Raw genomic sequence first — 21,769 nt, forward strand, 5'->3', positions numbered from 1 at the left:
AAAAATCACATTGTGAGATCAGCTGTCTGTCTACTATAGCTGCTTCCAAATGGGGATCATTTTAGTGAATTCCTTCATAGATAGTCAAATTACGAGTGCAAAAATGTGCCCAAAATGACTGCTTCAATCTAAAATGGTCCACTTCCTGTTCAATTTCAGACACAGGCCCTTGAGACATTTTCGTGAGTTCTGTTATGACACCCAATTTTGTGTCAAACAATGAAGCTGGTGCCAGAGGCTGTTCTTTCGTATTACATATTGGTCAAGTTCCCAGAGGTTTTTATTGACTGCGAGCATACACTGTACATGCAAACTGTAAATTATGTGAGCTTGCTGACAGGTTGGACAATGACAGGGCGGATTCGTTTTGTCAAATAACTTGTTGCAGACATTAAAATCATACCCTGTAGTTAGCAGAGCAGTATAATAATATATGCGTATAAGAAGACATCAGAATTTCATTATTCTATAGTTTCCCGATGACTCAGTGATTCTATTAAAGACACCGAAGGCACCTTAAAGTGATGACCCAAAAATAACATTGTTGAGACTCCATATTTGCCCATAGAACGTTTGCCTGCTGCAAACAAGCAATACACACGAAGCAGTCAACATTCCATGTTGTTGTATGATTATGATCAATTATTTTTTTCACCCTAGTGGCAAGTGGCCAAAGTTTTACGAGAGTTGCCAAGAGTCCTGTGTGTGTCTGTAAATCGAGCCCCCTTTTCACTACTCTTACTAAAGCCCTTGGAATTTCATTAATCTGCGTGGGCGTGTGTATGCGCCACAAGTTAGCTCAAGATAGCCACTGTCGCTATGCGGAGTTCAAATCAGGAGTACACTAATAATGCAAGAGGATTCAGTAAACAATGTATTTACTATTGTGAGTGTCATTTAGAGCCAAATGTTGCATTTCGTAGGGTAATGCACGTGCATTTATTGCTGGGGCTGCCTCTAGAATGCAAGATGTTATTTACATTTCTAGTTTTGATCTTTTCTCTTTTAGAAAAGAAAAAAACAAAGGCGCTTAAAGGACTACCGTATCTTTACATTACAAAATAAATTGCTGGTTCTCGCGGACGATTGTCTGGCCGCATGAATTCCATCCGTAATGTCTACTTTTCAATTACATTGTTGATCCAAGTGGATCCAATTTAGCTATTGTCGCTCCCTGACGTCACGCTTTTTATTTCATTTTTTTTTACCAAGCAGCCGTTGAGTGTGATCTGCCTACAGCCAAATAGGTCGTGGCAATGCATTTCCCCTAAGTCACCAGACTCCTCCTATCAAAGGCGCTGCAGCAGTACAGTGAGTGTCAAGAGCACAAAGGACAGGAGCCGCTTGCACTTTTATTACTCAGCTCAGAAACGCTTTCTCTCAAAGAGTTTTTACGGTTGTTGTTTTTGCTCGGGGACTCTGTCTTCCATCTTTCCACTCATTTGGGGTGTGACTTCGTGAGGAAGCGACATTCGGATCGCTTTGTTCTGCAGAGCCAGAAGGTAATGACTTCACTCGACCGACTGCTTGAAATGTAAAATGTTTCAGCATGCTGTGGTCATACCCGTTTTGCTCCTGAGTGAGAACTCCAGAGAAGCTAGCTCCATGCCTACAGTGTGTGCACTAACGGACAGAGTGTTGTAATGCAACACGTCGAGACGAGACATTCATTTGCTTCATTGTTAGTGTTGGTAAAGTGTCACGCAGTTCCCCTAACTGTAACCAGCGCTTGAGTTACTCGACAACAACTCTGCACAGCAGGCCCGACTGAGTTTCCTGTCATCATTCTCTACCCGCTAAAAAAACGATTTAGTTTTGTGACGTTAAATGGCACATCTATATAGAGGACAATGCTAACATACAACCCCCGTAGAAATGGTCATTGTTGTGGTTTGGTTTGCGCTTCAGCAGTTGGACATTGGACTTTTTTTTTCTAGCCGTTTCCTGTCCTGGAAATGTCAGTGTAGCTGAGTCAAGTCAGCACGCATTATAAATGTCATCAGAGGTGTTGGATTTAGCTCTCAGGACAGGTCATTGTAGCAAAGCAGAACACAGAAAACAACACAATAAAACTAATTTTCATTAAAAAAACAGTCGCATTAATAAAGCTAGATATCGTCACTGTCTGATGCCAAAGTATTTCTTAAGACCTCAGCACGAATGAGTGTTATTACGCAGATTTAGTGGCCGAAAGGTAAGCGTATGCTCTCAGAACTTGTCCTCAATACAAAGTGATTATTGATAGGAGGTGTGGTCTAAAGAGGAAGTATAGTTCTACCAGATGATACAGATGAAATAAAACATATATTCATTGGGTGTTTCGCTAGTCGAGAATGAAAGTGAAGTTAGAGCCTTTCAACAAAGTGTCCGTTGTTAGAGAAGATTAAGATTCCTCTATGGCCGTTGTGATGAAATGAACAGAAAACTCTGTGTAAACAAGATGAAGCGTTTGTTGTTACATTGCCAAGAGCCGAAAGAGAGAATGGATTTCAAATGTGCTCTTTCAAATCAGGGAATTACAAGCAAGGCCATTTTTGTGACTCAGATGTTTTTGACAATTCAGCCCATGATGAAAATTAATTTAGATTTGGTTGGTTTGAAGAAGGGTTGAAACATTATTTGAATTCAAATCAACATTGCAATGGAGAAAAATGTAATTTTCAGACAATTTTGAAAAAAACAAAACAATTCTGCTTCATTATTTTATATACCGGTGTGTGTGTGCGTACGTGTGTGTGTGTGTATGTATATATACATGTATATATATGTGTGTGTGTGTATATATATATGTATATGTATATATGTGTGTGTGTGTATATATATATGTATATGTATATATGTATATGTGTATATATATATATATATATATATATATATATGTATATATATATATATATATATATATATGTGTGTGTGTGTGTATGTGTATATGTATATATATATATATGTGTGTATGTGTATATGTATATGTGTGTATATATATATATATGTATATATATATATATGTATGTATATATATATATATATATATCATATGTATATAATATATATAATATGGATCCAATTTTGCTGAGCAACATGACATTTGGTAGGTATATGTAAGTAAAAAAGTTTCAAGAACCCTTGTCTTTTTTTTTTTTTTAATACCCACAGCAGCAGACATGGCAGTGAGCCAGAGGATCCTCAACTCCACCGCCCCGTTCTCCGGCTTGCCGCTGGCCGACCTTAAGGCCTCGTACCCAAAATGCACAGTTGCGGAGAAAGGAACACATCAGCACCACAAACAACAGCAGCAGCAGCAGCAGCAGCAGCAGCAAGCCGAAGAGGAGGAGGACGATGAGAAGTGGAAGAGCAGCAAAGTGGACTACATTGCACGATTGAGCCCACTCTTGAACAAAGTGCTGACTCAGGGCACCGCTGAGCAAGTCGGAAAGACACCGCTGAAGAGCTCCCCTTTCATTGCACAGGCTGAATGTAATTATGAAGATTCCATAATCGCAAAAAATTCACAACTATTGTAATTTAACACGGCGCCCTCCTCTAGGTGAAACCCAGGACTCCCAGGAATTTAGTCCATCCTGCTTTGAGCGCTCCTACGTTCCCTCCTCTCGCTGTTCTATCGTCAGGTATCATTCGCACTTCAAAAATTCAACCCCAAAAATGTTAGCATTGCATCATGTTAGCATCCATACTTTTGTTTCAGTCTGCAGCTGGAGCACAACAACGTGGCGTGTCCGACCACGGCCTCCGTCCAAGTGCCGGCCACACTCAACCCGAGAAAGAAGCCCCGAAAAAGAGTGAAACGTAAAGGCCGGAAAAAAGTCCCCTGGCAGAAGAAGAAGAAAGAAGAAGAGGAGCAACATAGCAAATACCACATAGACATTGCACTGCCCTCTGGAGTCCCTGAACAGGAGAGCGGGAGTTCCCTGGAGCACATCCGAGTAAGCGCAATGGTTTCGTGAGATAGACAAAAGTATTTAGCCAAACCTTTTAATCACTTGAATCAGTCCATCAATTCAATTGAAGGCTCCATCTTATCCGCATGGAAAAATGTGGGGATGGATGGATATATTCCATACATGGCATGTCAAAATAGAAGAAAATAAGACAGAAGCTATTATATGAGGAAATCAGCGTGCTTTCCCCTTTTGTAGGGTGATTCGCTGCGAGGAGGAAGGAGCCCCCTCGGTTCCTCGTGCTGCAGCAGCGTGGAGAGCTCAGAGGAGGAGGATGTAGCGCCCCCTCTCTATCGCAGCAAGCTCTACAACACATGCTCCAGATGCTCGCCACTTGCCTGGACCGAGCCATTCCCGGGCACCCTGCGGAGCCTCCGCTCGTACGGGCCGGACAGCGACTCGCTCAGCAGCGCCGGCGACTGCTCGCTGGCTCTCATCGGCCTGCGGGGCAGCGTCAGCCAGGGCGACCCGTGCTACGCCGGGCCCTTCTTTAAAGAGGTGGAGCGTAGCGCGGGGGAGGAGGAAGAAGACAAGCGGGAGTCCGTCGACAATGAGGGCATCATTTTTTACAACGAAGTGAGTTCTTTTTTTGGAGATATGTTTTGCGTTTTTTTTATGTATCCATTTAAAACAGTTCCCAGGTGTCTTATTAACATGTCTGCGGCATAAAAATACCCTAAAATATTTGCAGTTTACTATTCATGATTAGAGTCGATGTAATTACTTATAGATGTTACACATGCCAGCAAAGCATTTTTTTTTATTAGACAAGGATGTTGCTTGACAAAATGAAGCTCCTCCCCGTAGATCAACATAGTTCCTTGACACCAAGATGTCACTAGGTGGCACCAAAGCAATTTATATATTGGACATGCCTAAATATGCGGCCTTTAATTACAAATAGATAATCTGCCCCTGCCCATCAGAACATCCAGCCTGTTGATTCAGAGTATAAGGAAGGAAGGGAGTTTGTCCTGTCGGAGTTTATCAAGGAAGGCTCCTACGGCGAAGTCCACAGCGCTCGAGATGTCAAAACGGGCTTTAAGTTTGCTGTCAAAAAGGTAACATTGAAAAATCAGCAATTCATAGCCCAGTTTGGATTTTAAAAAAATGTTTGTTTTTTACACCTTCCTACTTCCAGATCGCCCTGAAGAGGTTCAACAGCGAGGAGGCAAGCACGTGGAGTGCCCTCCGATCTCCTCGCATCCTGGAGCTCTTCGGAGTTGTCCGAGACGGGCCTTATGTTTTCTTTCTCATGGACCACAAATCTGGCAAGTGCTTCTTTAACCTGGCCCGCAATAACCCTGTGATATACTGCATTGCGATAAATAATAGTACACCATTTCCGTCTAGGCTCCCTAGGCCAGCTGATAATGCAGCGCGGGCGGCTGCCGGAGGACCTGAGCCTCTATTACCTGTTGCAAGTCGCGACAGCGCTCGAGTACCTGTCCAAGAAGAAAGTGGTGCATCTTGATGTTAAAGGTATCTGTGGCAATTTTTTTTAATACCTTTAATTCTACACACACCTTTCTGGATGTGTGGCCTACACTTGCCTTAAGTTTTGGCGCAGGTCCGATTAGAAGTACAAATCCGGGGCAATTAAAGTTATGCAGGACTGTGTAAAAGTCTTGTTTTATTTTGATGATTAGTTACACATAAAATTGAGAAATTATTCCTATCTATTTAGTCTTTGTACTCCTGTGATACCTCAAGTACCTGAAGCCTAAAAAATATATATGCATTCTACATGTTCCGATGTATGGAGACTTATGGTTCATCCTGTAGTTTGTGAACTGTAACAGGACTGCAACCGCAGCTCTGACTTTAATTAGCTCTCATCTGGACGTTTAGTCTCACATGGATTTACAGCACCTGTGACTGAGCGTGAGGACGGCGGCAGCGGGTTTTGGGAATTTCCCATTATGACTCAGCCGCTGCTGGGAAGCCAAGGCGCATGCGCGGCGGCCAAAAAGCGCGCGAGAGAGAAGGGGGGAGGGAAGATAGAAGAGCTAGGAAGTCATGGGAGAAAAGAGGTGGGAGGGAGGTGTGTAGAGGTAAGGGAAAGGTGGATGAACTGAAAGTAAATGACACCAAAACTGCTCTTGTAGTTTTGTATTCTCTCTCCCCCCCTTTTTTTTTTTTTTAATATCCCTCCCTTGTCTTTCTGGGCCTGTGCAGCTGCTCTGTTTCCAATTAAACAGCCCTTCAAGTATGCATAAGTCATGGAAGTCACCCAAGCTCCATATTTTTTTTTTTTCCCCTCGTGTCCCTCAGCCGACAATGTGTTGCTGTCCGAGGACGGCAGAGACTCCTTCCTGTGCGACTTTGGCCACGCCGAGAGATTGGACACTGGCGGGCAGAGTCTCAGTGGGTCCCGAGGTAGGACCCGTCCGTAGGCGGACCACCAAAAATATGACTTACCTATCGCGTTTCTCACTGTTGGCCATCTTGTCGAAAGCAGACCTGAAGGGTACTGAGACGCACATGGCCCCCGAAATGGTGAGGGGTGAACCCCGTGGAGCCAGAGCAGATGTGTGGAGCAGCTGCTGCATGTTACTGCACATGCTCAACGGGTGTCAACCATGGACCAGATATTACACCTGTAGACTCTTCCTCAAGGTACCAAATGACACAGGCGGCAAAAATACTCACAATCTGTATTTAAAGTGAAAGTCAATGCAAACTCTTTTTTTTTTTTTTTTTTTTTTTTTAAAATATGTTCTATGCAAGCCCACTAGTTGAAACGGGGCATTCCGATAAATATTGCGTTTGTGGAATAAGTGTTAATCCACTCGATTTTAGCCATCTCTGAGGGTGGCCATTTTGTCTTCTGTCGACTGAAAATGACATCACAACTGCTCACAATGAGCAATCACGGCTCAGATTCAGAAAACAGGTCAGGTGTGATTGGTCGTCGTGAGCAGTTGTGATGTCATTTGCAGTCGACAGAAGACAAAATGGCCGCCCCCCCGAGATGGCTAAAAACTAGTGCATTTTGCTGCTTAATTTATATTGCACAAACGCAAAATTAATCAGAATGCCGTGTTTCAACTAGTGGGCCTGCTGGGAACATATTCTTGAAAAAAATATGTTTGGGTTGACTTCCGCCTTAAGATTATATGATCAGTGAAATCTTGTTGTCAACAGATCGCTAACGACCCGCCGCCGCTCCGAGAGATCCCGCCCGACTGCGGCCCCCTCACGGCGGAATTGATCAAGGCGGGACTGCAGAAGGATCCCAGCAAGAGAGCGTCGGCCAGTAACATGAAGGAACGCGCAGCCAGAGCTCTCAAACAAGGTGCTTATACTCCGAAGTTTACATGGGGTCCGGTGGTATACATTGTGGCAATATACAACCAAGCTTTTCTAGTTTTTGTATCATACACACTGAATGAATGAATTTGATGAAGTAGTAGATAGGATAATCGATTCTAAAAAGACATGCCTGAACTTTATCTTACCCTTGACCTTTGCATGTAGTCGGCGGACTCAAAAGCCCATGGAGCAGATCCTACACGGAACCTCTGTATTTCACCAACAAACCTCCAGACTCCCTGCCAGCCAAGTGCGAAGGCGATGAGAAGACGGACAGGAGCGCGATAGTGCAGCTGAACGACTGCGGTGAAGACGAATCCGACGTGTGTGAGCGAGGAACCCATTTCGATTCAAACCAGTCGAAAAACAGGATCACCGACTCGGTACCGGAACTTGAGCTGCGTAAACTAGAGAGAGGTGAGCTTCCCGTCCACTGTCTTGGCTTGTCTATGCGACATATTTTTCAGCGCTTTCTCTGTTTTTTTTGGGGGGTGGGAGCAGATTTCTATCTTAGCAGCCTTTCCCAGCTTCACTCTGCTGAGATGCAGGAGCAGCTCTTGTCTTGTCTCAGCAGCGACGCCTACTCCAACCGGGATCCGTGGGACAAAAAGGTCATTCATAACTCGTACGATCTCAATTAGGCATGGACCAATATTAAGTCCTGACGGTTTTATAACTATAAAATATTTTGGTATTGCGGTATTAAAATTACAGCTCTAAAATGTATTTTTTAAGAATATTTAGTTGAATTAAAACAGCATTTGTTTCCATTGAACACAATCTGTTTTCCTTTTGAAATAAGATATAGAATATTTGGTACATTAAGAAGCGTGTACAATGTTAAGTTAAAATGAGATAAATAAATATTAACATTCTTCTTCTGTTTTAATTCTTCATAGTAAGTCAGAGTCCCATCACTGGTAGAAAAAAAACAATGGGCTACTCGTGTTGTCCTTAAGGCTAACTAGTACCCGCTGGTACCATATTTGTTTTTCGGGACAATGCACATTAATCGACATGGAAAAAGATATTGGTGTAATTATTCCAAAGTTACTGTACTGCAGTGTACTCACCCTTCCCCGCTTGGGTTGTTCAGGACTCGGGCCGGTGGTCGCTGAGCCCCACCGACGACTGCAGCTCGGGAGTCTGCTCCGACAGCAGCCAGCTAGATGGGCAGCAGAGCGTCAGTCTGGACCTGCTGGGCCATTCGCCGCCTCAGCCGTGCTGCTTCCAAGGTGCAACGCCAAAGCGCATATAATTCTCGCACGCTTGCTCGCTCTCCCTCCCTCTCTCTCTCTCTCTCTCTCTCTCTCTCTCTAACGGCAACGGTAACCTTTGTTGTCCGGGTCTAGGGGTGGACGTCTGCATCAGAGACTTCAATGGGACAACCATCCAAATCCGGGAGACAAGGCGGGTGAAGGTGGGCCACATTGCCACTGGCATCAGTGATCAGGTGAGACCCACCAATTCCTCCTCCTCCGCCTCCTTTTTGAAATACAAGGCTATATTTTAGGGGTGTACCTGTACTCTAATCTGATTTTTCAGTACGGTACAGAGGCGTACCAAGTACATGGAACATATAGTGTAACCACTGATCTATAAACAAATGCAATGCAGCTCATCTACTGGATTGTGGAAGTCATGGCAAGCAATATGACTTTGGCAGTACTTGTTTTTATTTTCATGATCATTTAGACCATTCAAACTGTTATATTGCTCTTGGTTGAATTGTTAGTTTCCTGAAAGGAAGACAAACTGCTGATGTTGCACTGTCCTAAAATTTAAAAAAAGACTAAAAAAGATTTATGTTATTTAATATATATTTCATTGCATGGATTTTATTATTCAGTTGAAAATCTTTTTATTGGTAAATTAACTGTTGCGCTTGTTTGCATGGTTTGTTTCCTAAAAAAAAAAAAGAGAAAGAAACTTGATGTTGCACCTTCTTAAAATCTTAAATCGAATACATTCAAGCTGTCATGTTTTTTTTCCTTTAGTAATCTTTACTTTATTGGAAAATATACCAATATTCTTGTCTTCTTAGAATTGATGTAGACATTTTCTTTATATTAGAGAATTAACTGCTAGCCAACATTACACCTATTCTAAATACATATTTCTTCCCCCGTTTTAGATCTCTGAGAGAGTTTTCACTTTGGAGACGCAGCTGGGATGCACAGTAGCTCACGACAAGGAGGTGCAGGAGTCGGGCCTAAAGCTCTGCTGCGTCCTGGCTCCTGACTTCAGCGCCTCTTGGCGATGGAGGATCAGAGATGGAGCGCTGGAAACTAGAAGAGAGTTTAAACAAAAATGTAGTCCTTTTGACATGATTTGATGTCTTATTCTGTCCGTTCTAGTCCCTCGCAAACTACATTGCAGGTCTGAGACTATGTAGTTTGATTTTGTTTTTTTATAATAATCCTGTACTTAACCTTAATAATAGAAGCATCTGAAGATTCCCATGTCCATTTCCACTGCAGGAATTTAGTTATTTTAGTTACCCAGCAAAAAGTCTCCATTTGTAGAAAAAGATAGATTGCAATAAATCCCAATCTGACCATGTCAATGCGTCTTTTTGTTTTTTTTAATAAGGAAAAACAGCACTCTGTTATATTGGACTTCATTACAAAAAAAAACATTATCTCATGATTAAATAGGATGTAAATAAAAATATTTTTGCCTCATGATTTAATGCTGCTCCAATTTATTGTGCTGCTCCTTCTAGTGTAACCGCCTTGGCCACCGTGAGGCAGTATAATTCATGGAGACACAGATCAACACATCAGGCTCACAGTTCTGACACCGGTAAAATGTATGTCTTAGCTTCATTTGAATTAATTGTCAATGGGCGTTCATGTTTGATCTTACGGAGGTTTAATATTGAAGCAAAGAAAACACACAAGAGTTAAGTGTTTAATATCCATATTACAACATACAAACTCATTCCAAAGTGATGATTTCCAGGGCTTGACTTGAAACTTTTAGAAAATGTGATAGAAAAAGGTGAACATTTCAGTATATAAAAACAAAGAAACAAGACCAAGGCACTGACAAACCAATATATAAAATATTTTTTTGCTGTGAAGTCAAAACTGATTATTGAATGACTCCCATAGAACTAATACAGTACTGCACTTTTGAAACAGGTGAAACACCCCCAACCTTTCTGTGTGTTTTATGACCACATGCGCACACAATTTATTACAAATGCTGGTCCAAAGTGTGACTAAACATTACATAAGCAGACTCCATTTTAGAAGACAACAGAACAGCTCTATTAACCATGTGACTTGTCCACATATTGCTTTTGATACAGGAGTCAAACAAAAACAGGACAGAAACGGCAGCCATAGTCTTGTTTTTTTTTTTGTTGTTTTTTTTTTAATCTTACTGACAAATGAAGATTGCTATTTTTCTACGTAAAGGAAGAAGCCAATAGTAGAACATGTTGATTGCACATTGACAAATCAGAGGAAGATGCATTCTTTCTGAATGAAATGAAGGAGGTAAAACATCCTCCAAGTGACAGCAGAAAACAAAAATACAGTGTTTTTCTTTTCTGTACCAAAAAGGTAAAAAATAAATTACTTAAAATGCATTCCCTCGCTCAGGCGTGTGTCTGCGTGTGTGTTTGTGTGCCCCCTGCAAACAGCCTTTAGTGCATACGGCTCACATGACACGGAGGGGAGGGGGGCTACGACAGCGCCACGGTCCGTACAAAAAGTTCAAGTCCTCATGCAAGTTCTTTGTTCTCCTTGGCCTCCTTTGCCCCCTACGGGTTGCGCTCCTCACATTTTACGAGTCACAATGATCGTGGCGATGACCCCCGCCATGAACACGGCCACCAGCTGCCACGTCGGAGTACCAAAGTAGGCGCGAATGCTCTCCTATAAAAAAATTGAAAAATACAAGGAGAATGTTTGAATGCTGAGTAAGCAGCGCCTGGACGTGGTGATTTCTGATATCCTTACCCAGCCTCCTTGTTCCCAGATCCAGTTGAGAACGTTTTCGCGGAGGTAGTCGATGGTCCAGTTGATGATGGTTCTTATGATGTCAGGAACTTGAGTCAGGAGCGCCTGCAATCAATATACACAATTTGGAAATAGTTTAATTTGGCGACTTTTTCCAACTTGTTAAAAAAAAATAAAAATAGCACTACACTACTACTGGATAAAAATGTATCGCATATTTTGATACATTTTTTAATGATAGGGGGCAGTACTGTATTTTACAAAAACAAGAGAATGTACATGAACTTGTTTTGTAACGTTTAATTACTGTATGCACTGTAGTATTTGTGACTTTAAGAGCTGGAGTGAGTGTATTCGACTACCTGTCGTGTGAAATGAACGTCTGAAAGTGCATCGTGACTGTGGCGCTTTTTGCCCACATCTAAGTGCCTTACTGTACTTTCAGTTATTCACTGCCAGCGCAGTAAAGATGGATCTTGGGACCTCTATAACCGTCAATGGCAGTGAACGAGTTAATTGCCCCACATGTTTTTTCCCCCCTTGCTTGGTGCGTGTGAAGCTCAAATTTTGGCTCACAACAGAGCAAAAACCTGTATTGGCAACTTGGCAAGAAAATAGGGTGTGGTATCTGTTTTAAACTGTGAAAAAAAATCATGGTACGTTTCCTTAAGCCTCTCTCTCATAATTGATCATTTCCTTGTGTTCATTCGGCTTAACTCACTTTGATGACAAGTCGACAGGCCAAGTAAAAGAGGGTGACCACTCGGCCCCAGCTGAACTTTCCGTCGGAGAAGATCTCAACAGCAACTTTGACAAAAACCTCCTTGGTAGGTCTCAGCGAAGGGCAGTTGATCATCCTTAGCGAGTGAAATTAAAATCATTAGGAATTAGGGTTACTGTTAACCTTATCATTCGATTACATTGACCGGTCAATTAATCTGCCCTAGTAGATGCAGTAAGGTAAGATAAGGTAATATGAGATAAATGAAGATACTGTATCTTGGATAGATACACAAGGGGAATTTACTTTTTCAGTAGTCTCCACAATGACAGCAACGCAAGGCCTAGCAGCCATGACATATTACTAAAATTTAATCTATGTGAAAACATTAAACATGTCATCCTTACAAGTCTTTCTTTTTCATTTTCTTTAAATACAGAAATAAAAGAATTAAAAATGATGAGTGAATTACCGTTGGAGCTCCACGTTGCCGTCCAACTCGTCTCCAATCTTCTGCAGGCACTGAGCCAGCCTCTTATGATTGGTATCACATATCTCGTCCCCGCCCAGCTGGGCCCGGGTCACTACGGCGCTATTGTCTCCGTGCCGGCTGACTCGCTCGTAAATAAAACTGCAAGAAAAAAAAATCATTTGATTTCAAGAAAAAAACAAAAACACATGTTTTTGTGATTTGTTACATGGTTACATGACATTTGAGCTTACTCCTTTAACAAGACGGCTCCCAGTTCCAATATCTGCTCCTTGGAGTCACCTGCAAGACATAGAACAGGGTTGACACTGATAAATATAAGAGAGTAGAACTTGCTACGTTCATAACCATTGTATTATTCTGATTTGCATTTTCAAGGAGCTGCCATTTTGGCCTATATATATATATATATATATTACAAAATTGATGAATACAAAGAACTCTGTTCATCCGTTTGGTGTGATGTGTTGCCCACTTATATTTACAATATTTTCACACAACTCATGCATTTGTCTCATGCTGAAAATGAAACAATACCTTAGACACAAAAACTATTTTTTCTATATTGACACAAAGTATCATGGGATGTAAAGTACATTGAAACCTTGTAAATTCCTGGTTTGGCCTTCGCTGTTTTTGTGATACTGTTGGCATCTTGGTATCAAGGAAGTACGCTGAAGTGAGCTGAGGAGTTTCAATTACACATAAGCAGTGGTTGCTGCCAACTTGTGGCATGTATCGCCAATTATAAACAGTTTTTTTTTATGGGGAGGTCACAAATGTCCGGCACTGGCAGATTTTCGCAGTGTGGTCGGTTCACTACATTATTTTTCTAGTGACCACCAGTTGTTCACCATACATTTATAGTCACATTCCCTCATACAAGAACTGTGAAAAAGGATCAACAGAATATGTTACTCTTGCAAAGTAACAAAGGCTAGAATATAACATAAAACATTGTGACCATATATGAAAATAGGTCAACATTTTGAGGTCTACGTCGCCACACTGGTGTCGTTTGTGTCCTCCTGACTTATCTCGAGACTAACTTGAGGCGCGCGCTAACGTGAGGCTAACGTCTCGCCTCTCGTGGCAAAATATGTTGCGTTTTCCCAACGACAATTTAAGCCACTGTCGTAGAATGAGAGCGAATGGCGACAGGGCTGTGTCGTGTACGCGTTACGAAACGCCGGCGACACTGTCACGGGTACTTTTCGTGAGCATAACAAAGGTGCGACTCGCTAACCTACCCTTGCCACCTCCACCCGGGTGCGCTGCCATCTTGAACGATTTGTGCTCAAACAAACACACCGCTGGAACTTCCGGATTAAAACACGTGACCGCTTGTTTGTCTTTGGCAGGCGGTGCGATGATGTCATCTTTGTTTTTGTCTTCAAAAATCAACTAACTGCCATGTTTATGTAACCAGTAAGTATTAAAATATATATATATATATTATGTAGTTTTTCCGTGGTCAGTAGCCACGCGCTGGTTTGTGCCGTTTTCAGCTTTTTTTTTTGATCGTTTTCAGATTTTACAAACCTCGACCTTAGTGACAGTGACATAACTGTAAACGCTAAACGAATTTTAAAAAAAAAAATTTTAAACTCAATGACAAACGAAAAATTACAACAAATGACATACTTTTTTTTTTTTTAATGGACTGTTTACCTAATGGCCAGTAAACGATAATTAAAAATGTTAAAAGTTGTCTTTCCGTAGCGTCATATCCGGTAGATTTGTCAGTCAGCCAAAATACGAAAAAGAACCATAACATACGAATAGTAACATGATTGTATTCTGAGGTACACCACGCAAGGTTTCAGTTCTACGTTGAAATAATATCCACGGATATCGATACGTGCCTATCATTTTTGGTAGAGGAAATATATCCATCATAAATTTTTCAGACATTGCATTCTACTAAATAGAAGTTTATAGTGATCTAAAATCGGTACAAACTTAGCTTTAAAATTAAATAAAGAAAGAAATAAACTTTCAGTGACGCCATTTTCGAACATGTCCATGTTTAATTACACGACATTAAAAAAATATAATAATTACGTGACATACAGGAGGTCATATTTATATGTAGAGAAAGCTCTACAGTTGCCACAATTCTGAAATCAAAATTAAAAGCACTGCATTACAGTTCTAATTCATCCCTTCTTACTGCCAAAATGAAAGACAGTTGCCATTTTGGTGAGATATTTTTGGCCGAGAATATCCATCCATCCATTATCGATACCGCTTATCCTTACAAGGGTCGCGGGGCGTGCTGGAGCCTATCCCAGCTGTCTTCGGGGAGCAGGCGGGGGACACCCTGAATTGGTTGCCAGCCAATCGCAGGGCTCACAGAGACAAACATCCGCACTCACAATCACACCTAGAGGCAATTTAGAGAGTCCAATCAACTTACCATGCATGTTTTTGGAATGTGGGAGGAAACCAGAGTACCCGGAGAAAACCCACGCAGGCACGGGGAGAACATGCAAACCCCACACAGGGAGGCCGGGGCGGGATCGAACCCACGACCTCTAAACTGTGAGGCGGACGTGCTAACCAGTCGACCACGTGCCACCCCAAGGAGGATATGAAAATACAAAAATTATCAATAAATATCAATAATATTTATATACTGTGTTTATAATGGTTATACGTGGAAAATGCCACAAGAATATTATTACCAATTTGATTAAAAACATCTCAATTCAAGACTTTCCCACTAAATGCAGGAGAAACTGAACAATAATTACCTCTCAGATGCCATGCATTTCAAAATAGATGTTTGATTCTCTTGGCATATGTGATTAGATAGTTGCCTTGAGCTTGGCTGTTGTGTCGCGGTGACCTTTCCTTCTGGCTCGGCATCTTCTTACCTATGGCACCCTTGGCTCATTAGTTGATTTCAGTTAAGGCCATAGAGTCACACCTAGTCACAAGGACTATGCAGAGTCGCCCCCATTGAACCATGAGTATAAGAGTGGGAATCCTGGGACTGGGGGTTAGGTTAGACCTTCTTCTGAAATCTCGCAGAAAAGGCTCCACGGCAATGTATCAATCTTTCTGGCATCCATCTTTCTGGTATGTATAGTACTTACTATTAGCATAGCGAGCATGAAAGACAAAAGAATCTGGCAAAGTTTCCGCCCAGAAACCTTTCAATGACAGTCATTAGTGAACATTTCCATATTTCAAGTAATGTTTAAAAAAAAAATTAAATAAAGACTAAAAACACCCTTTCTTCACATAGAACATTTCCCTCACTGGCTATGTTCTTCCTTCTACTAAAGCTTTGTGATGATTACTTCCCTAAGGTGATTGGCTGGGAGATGTCACATGGGCTCATTCTACTGCCCTTGATGTAAAAGGTTACCAAATTCCCAAATACTGTACTGTTAAGACAGGACATTATCAAAAAAATTGTCCAAACATTGGTATTCAATTACTACAAATAAAATGCCCTCTATGTCCTTGAAGTGAGTTGAGGTATACAACTTTGCGACAGAGAATCAGAGAGGGTTGCTGTTATAGCTTAAGGGAATGCATAAATGACTTTAAAATCAATGATAAGAACAAACAAAGCAAATGTGTGTCTCTATTAAAGGTGTTAATTTACTGAACAATTATGAACTACAATTAAAAAGGTGTAAATCACTCGCTGTGTAAAAAAAACCAGAGGTTTAAAAATAACGTTATAACATTTTAATCTGGTATAAATATGAATATATTATATATGGGTATGTATGTATATGTATGTATATATGTATGTATATACAGTATGTATGTATGTATGTATGTGTGTATGTATGTTTGTATCCATGTGTATATATGTATATTGTCAAACTGTATGGAAATATGTCATACTAGTATAGTTCATTGATATGCTTATCTGTACATGTGTATAAAGTGTGTTAAGAGAGCATTTTGTTTTTACAGTATCTTGTGATACATTACTAGATATGAATAACCTACTAGTGTATTAACATGGCCCTGAGATTGGCTGGCAAACAATTCAGGGTGTCCCCCACCTACTGCCCGACGACAGCTGGGATACGCTCCAGCACGTCCGTGACCCTTGTGAGGATAAGCGGTATGGATAATAGATGGATGGATGTATTAACATGATTATGATGAATAATATATAGAGAACAAGTGGTAGGACTAGATAGGTTTTTGTCATCGATCTTTTCTTTCTTTCTTTCAGTTTTTATTTTATGTGTTCATCTGTTCAATGAATCAGTCAATCAATCAAAAGTGTATAGAACAAAAATTCAAATGCTCTTCCACTACCAGAGCTACAACCATTCATTATTATAATTTCAGTACGTATAATTTCAGTATGTAGTCCTTTTGTGACATTTTTGTTTGGTGGTGTGACATGAGGTTCGATCCCGGCTCCGGCCTCCCTGTGTGGAGTTTGCATGTTCTCCCCGTGCCTGCGTGGGTTTTCTCCGGGTACTCCGGTTTCCTCCCACATTCCAAAAACATGCATGGTAAGTTGACTGGACTCTCTAAATTGCCCCTAGGTGTGATTGTGAGTGCGGATGTTTGCCTTTGTGTGCTCTGCGATTTTCTGGCAATCAATTCAGGGTGTCGCCCGCCTACTGCCCGAAGACAGCTGGGATAGGCTCCAGTGACCCTTGTGAGGATAAGCGGTGTCGATAACGGATGGATGGATGGTGTGACATGAGATTATTCCAATGTAAAATATGTCACAATTGGTGGGGAAACAGCTCTTTAAAGGGCCCGCATTGACTGCGGGGTACATTGGAGGAATTGTCTCACCTGCATGACATCACAGTTAGCACTGTGCTATTTATCTGTCCTCTGGCTGAGAGGAGTTGACAGGTGGAGTCATGATGACATCACACTGTGTAATTTTAAATCTTGAGCGTGCCGGAATGGATGTCCAACTTAAATTGCACCGTCACCTGCATGACCTCACAATTTACATTGTGCTAATTACCTGTCCTCTGGCTTAGAGGAATAGATAGTTGGAGTCATGATGACATCACAATGTGCAATTTTAAACACTAAGCGCGCACTGCCCCGGAATGGATGTCCGATATAAGTCACGCCAATGCTGTAGATCGGCCCAGCAGCAAGGATGCGAATCCTAAGCAGCGTCGGTACTTGGCTAGCCGCAACGGCGAGAAGCTGCCTCCTGGCAACACCCTCAATCGGAGGCCCTCACCACCCCATCAATGGTGCATCGCCACCGCAAACCGAGCGTGCTCCCCTCCACGGGAAATCCAACAGGCACGTCCTGCTATATCAGGTTACCGGAAGCTGCTCTACGCACGTTCAACACACTCAATGCTGGCACCACCTGCACACCATAAGCTCCATGTTGAGCTGCATGCACCGCAGGAGGACTCCTCTGCAGTTTTATCCGTATATTTCCTCGCCCATAGCACTCGGCAAAACCGAGAAACAAGTTCCCACGGTGCTCGGACGCTTAGCGCAGTCCGCTAGTTCTGTCATGGCAGCAAGCGGACGTACGGCATGTTGGTTCTTTGAAAGCGTGAAGAGAAAATTCATTTACTGCTTCAAGATGGCAGTGATGCTGTACGTCATATTGTGCATTAGGAACCTGGTAGTGGATTGCATTGACATTCTAGCTGCCATCCTTTACTTGATTCTCCTGTTTAAATTGTGAAATGAAGATGGAATACACAAACATGACTGCATCAATACAGCATAGGTAGCAGAGCAACAAGGAGAATGTTTTGATAAAAAAAAAAAAGTATACATCTGTACTATTTAGTTTCAGACAATACTAAGCAAATTGCATCACAAAAACTCATGACCTCATATAATCAAAACAAACACTGCCGTTTATGAAGCAAAAAAGCACTTAAAAATGTTTGGGAAAAGGGCTGTCAAACCCATTTTTGTGGCGGGCCACATCGTAATTTTCTTTCCTTGAACCCAAATAAATGTATGATTGCCCCATCGCATACAGCACACACAGCAAATGATGAATATCTAGTTTTGAAATCAGGCGAGGAAAAACTGTTCAAATATTAATTACATTTATTTTAAAAGGGGGATTACCAACAAAAAATGCTTGTGATATTTCAACATTTTAAAAGTAAAAACAATTTGCCATTTTAGTATTTGAGTAAGAAAGATGAAGTCGATGCAGATAATTTGCTTACTTGGGCCATATATAAGGTGGCAGGCCGGATCTGGCCTCCAGGCCTTGAGTTTGACACTTGTGATCTACATGAAATAATCCTCCACAAGGTTTAAATAAATAAATACTTTATTGAGTATCCGTGTAATGTAATGCTACACATGACTGATTTTTGATACCAGCCAACCATAAAATAGGCACGATAATTGGTGAAAATAAAATGATAAAATCCAAAACAAAACATTGCATTGCACAATACATGATCAAAAGAATAAACTTTAACAAAATTAATTCTACAATTTTCTAACTGCCCTCAGGCATTGCAATTGGTACAATAAATATGCATTTCAAATGCTACAAAATGACAAAACCGAGTAAATCCCTTCAGTGGTTACAGTTTGTATAATAAATAAATTCAATATAGAGTGGTGCCTTGAGATATTAGTGACTCTTAGTTTTTCAAGATACGAGCTGTCTTTTAGCTTTGACCTTTCAGTCTGCTAGTTTAATGCTAATGTTTAATAGCATTTATGTTGAGGTGAGATAACAAATGATTGAACACAAATGGTGCAGCAACACAAGTACAAAGATAATATAGCAGTCCTCAGATTCTCTATCTCCTGTGACTAATAATAGTGCCACACCTATATGCTGAGAGAGGAGTTAAGATGTCTCAATGAAAGTAAATCATGTGTCTATATTGTCTGTTTTTATGACGTACAATACAATGGAGTGCTATTTGTTCTCATTAAATCACACATTAGGGCATTTTTTTTGTTTTTTGCGGGGAAGGCTGTAACAAATTATTGGCATTTCCATTCATTTCCATGGGAAAAAATGATTTGAGATAAGCAAGCTTTGACTTACGAGCGTAGTCTCAGATAGCATTAAACTTGTATCTCAAGGCACCACTGTATTTTAATAATGGCATAAACTGTCCATTTTAACCAAGTTTATATTTCAAATGTTTGGTTTTGTTTCATAAAAATGTTTTAAAAATCCAAACTCTGTAAATATCCAATGTAGTTAATTCCCATTAATTCCTGGTAATTTATAGGAAAATAATTTACATCACTAAAAAAATTTTTATAAATCCATCTCATGCAATCCTAATGACACCAGACATGTGTACAAAAGTACTTGGTTCCTTTCCCAGCACAAAGGAGGTTTTAAAACCAAACATCCATTCATTTGGTCTGATTTCACAAGTAGAGCAGAGAACAATCACACAAGTGTTATAATTACATGGTGAACAATCCCAATTTATGCTGACGTGAATGCTGTGCACGTTCTTGCATACCAATCGTATGATTGGCACGGTTCAGCTGAGGTAGGTGTGTTCCAGTGTTCACTGTTACGCAATCTTGACATAACCTTTGAGGAAGACGTTGAAGGATCTTCACGAGGCGACTACCTGCGACTGCATCCAGTCCAGACTGGAATTGAGGCTGGAAGACACAACAAAGTGATCTTGATGCTGCTGTCAATTCTCATTTTTTGTAATGATTCTTTCATGTCGTGAGACTGACCCCTCGCCAGTCAGGCCGCAGCAGGCCTGCACGTGCCAGTTGTGCGTTGTGATGGCGTCCAGCGTGAGGCGCCGGGAGATCTCGGCTGCCGTCATGGAGCCCTTCACGTCCTGTTTGTTGGCCAGCACCAGAACGGCGGCGCTCTGCAAGTCCTGCGGGAAGCACAAGAGAACAAGCGTCTGACCGTTCAACTCTGTTGACCAAAATGAAAAGCTTTCATATACACTCGCATACCACTCAAGTGTGTAAGAGTTGCAATGGGCGCCATAGAAAGTGAAAGTATGGAAAATGCCTATGCACCTCATGTGCGAGCATTCGGTGCAGCTCGTCTTTGGTGAGCGTGAGTTGTCCCGGGTCCGTGCTGTCCACAACAAGGATGACAATCTGAAAAGTGCACCGTTGTCACAAACATCATTAGTTCAAGCAGATTTGCACACATCAGTGATTATCACAGCTCCTGGTTATCAGAAGCAGTGATAAGGCCCACAAAACAGAAAAATGCTTATGTAACCGTTCACGACAGAACACGCTATCGACACACCTCAGCGTTGGAGTAGTAGGAGTACCAGGTGCTACGAAGACTTGTCTGGCCTCCGATGTCCCACACTAAAAAGTGTGTGTTCCTGACAGTGATCTGCTCCACGTTGCTGCCCACCGTCGGTGACGTGTCAACAGCTTCCTTTGTCAGACTAGAAGTCAACAGCGTTGGTAACACATCAAGGAAATGTGTTGCTTAGTAAATAAGGTGACTTACAACTGGTAGAGGATGGTCGTTTTGCCTGCGTTGTCAAGACCAACAATGATGACTTTGTGTTCTGGAAAACAAAGTTTGTGACATTGCTTTAACAAAAACAACAATGACACATTGTTGTCACACATGATGACAAATGAAAATATTACGTGATGTAAAAAATTCACTTATGCAATAAAATGTCATCGATATCATTACAACAAAAGGAACTTAACGACTATGTGAAGTGATCTTTATTGTGGCATAATGAAGCTAATGAATTCCAGTGATCACTTTTGACACTATCACTTACAAATAGTGATAAAGCACATGCATTATGACAATGATCAATATACAGTATAAGTACAGTCATATTAATTGGCACTGCTGGCTAAGCGATTACAGGAAATTAATTTCAAGATGCTGTTCCATTTTTGTAGGGGGGGGGAATTGAAGAATAAACTAATTAAGCTTACCCTTGTTACCAAACACAGTCATCATCTTGGTGAGAAGGAACCCCATATCCAACGGATGTGTATGAAGAAGGAAAGTAATGAACAAATCCGCACGAAGAAGTCTCCTGGTAGAAGCTGAACTGAACTCTCAACTGAACTCTCATCAAACCGGAATCTTTATTTCACAATGGAAAAAATGGAACGGGAACGCCTCCGATGCTTGAATCTCCCACGCTGGCTCGTGATGCATGAACCCACCTTTTTCGTGACGTAATTAATTCTCATTCAGTACATATTTTCTGTCGTTTTGTCGCGTATCAAGAGCTAGCTTAACTTTTTCGTAAAATCGAAGGTTATCGTCTCCAACAATAAAGACATTTTTTTTGTTTTAATTAAGTGACTGTGGGGTTGAAGAATGAAAACTAAAAGAATAAAATGTTTCATGTATTATTTGGCAGTA

At 41.2% G+C, this 21,769-nt stretch overlaps 3 protein-coding genes across 4 annotated transcripts in view; 1 reads left to right on the forward strand and 2 right to left on the reverse strand.

Moving 5' to 3' along the window:
* The window catches only part of map3k14a (mitogen-activated protein kinase kinase kinase 14a), a 12,071-nt gene extending 2,238 nt beyond the window's left edge, over positions 1–9,833 (forward strand). Inside the window, exons 2-16 of the mRNA XM_086054900.1 lie at positions 3,154–3,474; positions 3,545–3,626; positions 3,704–3,941; positions 4,155–4,532; positions 4,883–5,017; positions 5,098–5,227; positions 5,310–5,438; positions 6,231–6,335; positions 6,418–6,575; positions 7,104–7,254; positions 7,437–7,688; positions 7,773–7,882; positions 8,368–8,506; positions 8,624–8,724; positions 9,406–9,833. Coding sequence (XP_085911026.1) covers positions 3,162–3,474; positions 3,545–3,626; positions 3,704–3,941; positions 4,155–4,532; positions 4,883–5,017; positions 5,098–5,227; positions 5,310–5,438; positions 6,231–6,335; positions 6,418–6,575; positions 7,104–7,254; positions 7,437–7,688; positions 7,773–7,882; positions 8,368–8,506; positions 8,624–8,724; positions 9,406–9,606 — 2,622 coding nt within the window. The 5' untranslated portion in view covers positions 3,154–3,161 and the 3' untranslated portion in view covers positions 9,607–9,833. The remainder of the gene's footprint in view (positions 1–3,153; positions 3,475–3,544; positions 3,627–3,703; positions 3,942–4,154; positions 4,533–4,882; positions 5,018–5,097; positions 5,228–5,309; positions 5,439–6,230; positions 6,336–6,417; positions 6,576–7,103; positions 7,255–7,436; positions 7,689–7,772; positions 7,883–8,367; positions 8,507–8,623; positions 8,725–9,405) is intronic.
* A 337-nt stretch (positions 9,834–10,170) lies between these two features.
* On the reverse strand, positions 10,171–15,708 carry LOC147134414 (apoptosis regulator BAX-like). Of its 2 annotated transcripts, XM_086054904.1 has the most exons (7): positions 15,210–15,708; positions 14,873–15,011; positions 12,687–12,735; positions 12,436–12,594; positions 11,964–12,099; positions 11,243–11,347; positions 10,171–11,158 (listed from the first exon to the last, which is right to left on the reverse strand). In XM_086054904.1, the coding sequence occupies exons 2-7, from the start codon at positions 14,877–14,879 to the stop codon at positions 11,060–11,062; spliced, it is 555 nt and encodes a 184-aa protein (XP_085911030.1). In that variant the 5' UTR covers positions 14,880–15,011; positions 15,210–15,708; the 3' UTR covers positions 10,171–11,059. The 2 variants fall into 2 exon arrangements, with proteins under 2 accessions (XP_085911030.1, XP_085911029.1); XM_086054903.1 differs by lacking the exons at positions 14,873–15,011; positions 15,210–15,708 and adding an exon at positions 13,704–13,837.
* Positions 15,709–18,706: 2,998 nt separating this feature from the next.
* Positions 18,707–21,534, reverse strand: arl5c (ADP-ribosylation factor-like 5C). The gene is made up of 6 exons (XM_086055694.1): positions 21,331–21,534; positions 20,879–20,939; positions 20,666–20,813; positions 20,425–20,508; positions 20,125–20,276; positions 18,707–20,043 (listed from the first exon to the last, which is right to left on the reverse strand). Exons 1-6 carry the CDS (start codon positions 21,374–21,376, stop codon positions 19,995–19,997), a joined length of 540 nt encoding a protein of 179 aa, XP_085911820.1. The 5' UTR covers positions 21,377–21,534; the 3' UTR covers positions 18,707–19,994.
* Between the last annotated feature and the right edge of the window lie 235 nt (positions 21,535–21,769).

Source organism: Filicampus tigris, chromosome 16 (genome assembly GCF_054856515.1).
Source record: "Filicampus tigris isolate MCC_2025a chromosome 16, RoL_Ftig_1.0, whole genome shotgun sequence".
Taxonomy (NCBI): Eukaryota; Metazoa; Chordata; class Actinopteri; order Syngnathiformes; family Syngnathidae; genus Filicampus; species Filicampus tigris.